A 2,581-nucleotide genomic window follows, 5' to 3' on the forward strand; every position below is an offset into this window, starting at 1 on the left:
GAAAATGTTAAAAGTAGGGTAGACATGTGGAGATTATCCGACTGAACAAAACATGATCCGTCTCTTAAATGTGTGTCAACCACATACCTTATTTCGAGCTATTTTCTAAAATCCTATGGAGAAATTGCATTGCTTTTTTGTCGAGGGAACCGGAAGGTACCCATGCGCAGCTTACTTCCGGGTTTTAGGACGCGTCACTGCACCACTCTATTTGGAATCATAGAGCAACCTTGCAGAAGCAGGGCAGCAGCAGCGTTAGCGAGGCAGAGAGAGAGATAGCAAATATTGCATCTTAAATAGAGTGCCAGATTAGGGAGAAAGTGTTTGGTTGGTTATATGAGCGGGTAAGGCATATTACGTGTATATGTTTCATTGGTGCTCGAGATGACTGCCTGAACTAGCCTCGCAGGCTTCACTCCATTTGTGTGAAACTGTTCCTATTAACAGTATATTTAACGGTACTTCAAATGTTTAGTGTGTCTGTTAGCCTTACTTTAAATGTAATGCACATTAATAACCTGGATGGAAACATAACACATTATACCGCTTGTATTTCAGTCTAAAATGTCGATTCTAGATACTTGCGTAATTTAGGATACTACAGCATGAGTCAGGAATGTTTTTATGCCGTTTTTACCGACCCCTAAAATTAATACGGCAATGCTTTTGAGACAAAAAGCCCATCCAAAATGTCCACTGATGTTCCTAAGGCTATAACAGAACAGGAACAGGAATGAATAGAATTTACAGAAAATAATTGAGGCTCATGTTTTTATATTGGCTCTTAGTTTATGCTTTGCCTTTCTTTATACCATGTAATAGACTACAAATCAAAACCAATGATAACTAAAGCAAACAATAACAATGTTGTTGTACGCACCTCTTAATAAAGTCATTCATGTTTTGAATATTAGAACATTTTAACTCCATGAGCTCTACTAAACCTTAATGTGGTTATCAGATTTTATGATGTTGCTTTTAGTTTCCTGTTGTTTTATATCAGACAGCAGGGAGTTGACTTTGTCTTTTGTGTGACTCTTTGACTTTAGAAACTTCTAATGAATAGTTCTCCCCAGGCGGAAACGATATGCCTTTTCATAAAATCACATTATGTATAGAAGATCAGTTTCTGCAAGAGTGGTGTTAATTATCTTCTTGGCATTATTAGATCAAAATAAAGAACTCCCTGCTGATAAATGTGCACACTTTGTCGACTCAGCTGAAGCAACCAGCGTTTAACTGGTGTTGTTTGCACAGGCAGCATCCAAAAACTCATGTGCCGCTTGAGAAGGAAATAGAGCCAAGGTAATCTCCCTTTTACGTGGGCAGAGATGATTGCATTTATCTCACAACTCTACTTTATGTACTTTATTTGTTTGAGGGGAACATTCGTCATATGTCTTAGAATTCTTAGAATTGTTTTAAATGTCAGCAAAGTGTAGAAGGAGTTTGAGGATGCTATGTTTTTAAGGCCATAAATCACTTCAAATACCAAAAGTAGCACTGGTAAAATGTTGGTGGTGTGCTAGCTAGCTAATTCTTGCCAAACTAACTAACCATCCCATGATGTCCAGCTGAGGAATGAAGATCTCCTAAATCGGATTTTAGATTTCCATTTAGTGACATGAGATAGATTTTTTAGCTTAGCTTAGATATCTGCGATTTTACATTTCGGTATCTCTTAGTTTTGCTTTCTTAGTGTTATTGCACAATTTGATGCTAATATTTTATTTTCTGGTCTAATTAGTATTGACTTCATATTGTAACTACACTTTTATCGATGCTAGTAGGTCAATACATGAAACCAAACTAATTCCCTCCTTCCGTTCCCTCTTAGGTGGCGAAGGACGTGTCCATCCGTCTACACAAGCAGCTGGACAGCGTGGAAAAGAAGAGGAGTCGCCACGAGCTGGAGAACGAGGAGCTGCGGGTCCGCCTGCAGGACCTGGAGGTCGCCAAACAGGTCCTGCAGCAGGAGATTGAGAAGGTAGGAACCAAATAGTATAACTTTGCCATATGCAGCCAGGAGTGTCCATTGTGTGTTAAGCAGTGCGGGTTGCATCATTAAATGGGAAAAATGCTATTTGTTAGCATGACTGCTTACACATAGTATGTGAAATATTGTTGTAGCTGAAAGGCTACTTCTTTTGTGATTGGTGCAGTTTCTTGAAGATTTCTGGGTGTTTTCTGTGATATTCCTCAGTAAACAGCATTTAGTTGCTTCGTGTGGCAGCTAGAGACATCCAATGTACTGCATTGCTATTTAGTAAACCTGCTGAAGATGATCGCTATGTTCCAAGTTTAGACAAAAGGGTGTATTTGAGTTTGAACCAGCCTGGACATTTCAGACTAAACATTGAGTTTCAGGCGGATCCTTATTTAGCCTGCCTGCCTTTTAGTTTGTTGAAGAAAATCAATGTTTACTGTGCGCCTCAGGAGAGCCCGTCTCTGCCCTCATCTAGTGATTTCTGCCACTCTGCTGCCGCTCCAGGGACTTTGTTTTACCAAGTGTAGCCACTAAAGCACTGCAATATAAGGAGAAAACACGATTTGATGTCAGGGCCAGCTGAAGTGAAAATAA

At 39.5% G+C, this 2,581-nt stretch overlaps 1 protein-coding gene across 1 annotated transcript in view; it reads left to right on the plus strand.

Annotated features, from left to right (window-relative positions):
* Positions 1-1,987, plus strand: part of LOC104948700 (protein SOGA1-like) — a gene marked incomplete at its 3' end in the record, with an annotated part of 16,235 nt that extends 14,248 nt beyond the window's left edge. The window contains exon 4 of the mRNA XM_010774920.1: positions 1,838-1,987. Within this exon, the coding sequence (XP_010773222.1) occupies positions 1,838-1,987 (150 nt within the window). The remainder of the gene's footprint in view (positions 1-1,837) is intronic.
* Between the last annotated feature and the right edge of the window lie 594 nt (positions 1,988-2,581).

This window comes from Notothenia coriiceps, unplaced genomic scaffold, assembly GCF_000735185.1.
Source record: "Notothenia coriiceps isolate Sejong01 unplaced genomic scaffold, NC01 NC01_scaffold00014908, whole genome shotgun sequence".
In the NCBI taxonomy this organism is placed as follows: Eukaryota; Metazoa; Chordata; class Actinopteri; order Perciformes; family Nototheniidae; genus Notothenia; species Notothenia coriiceps.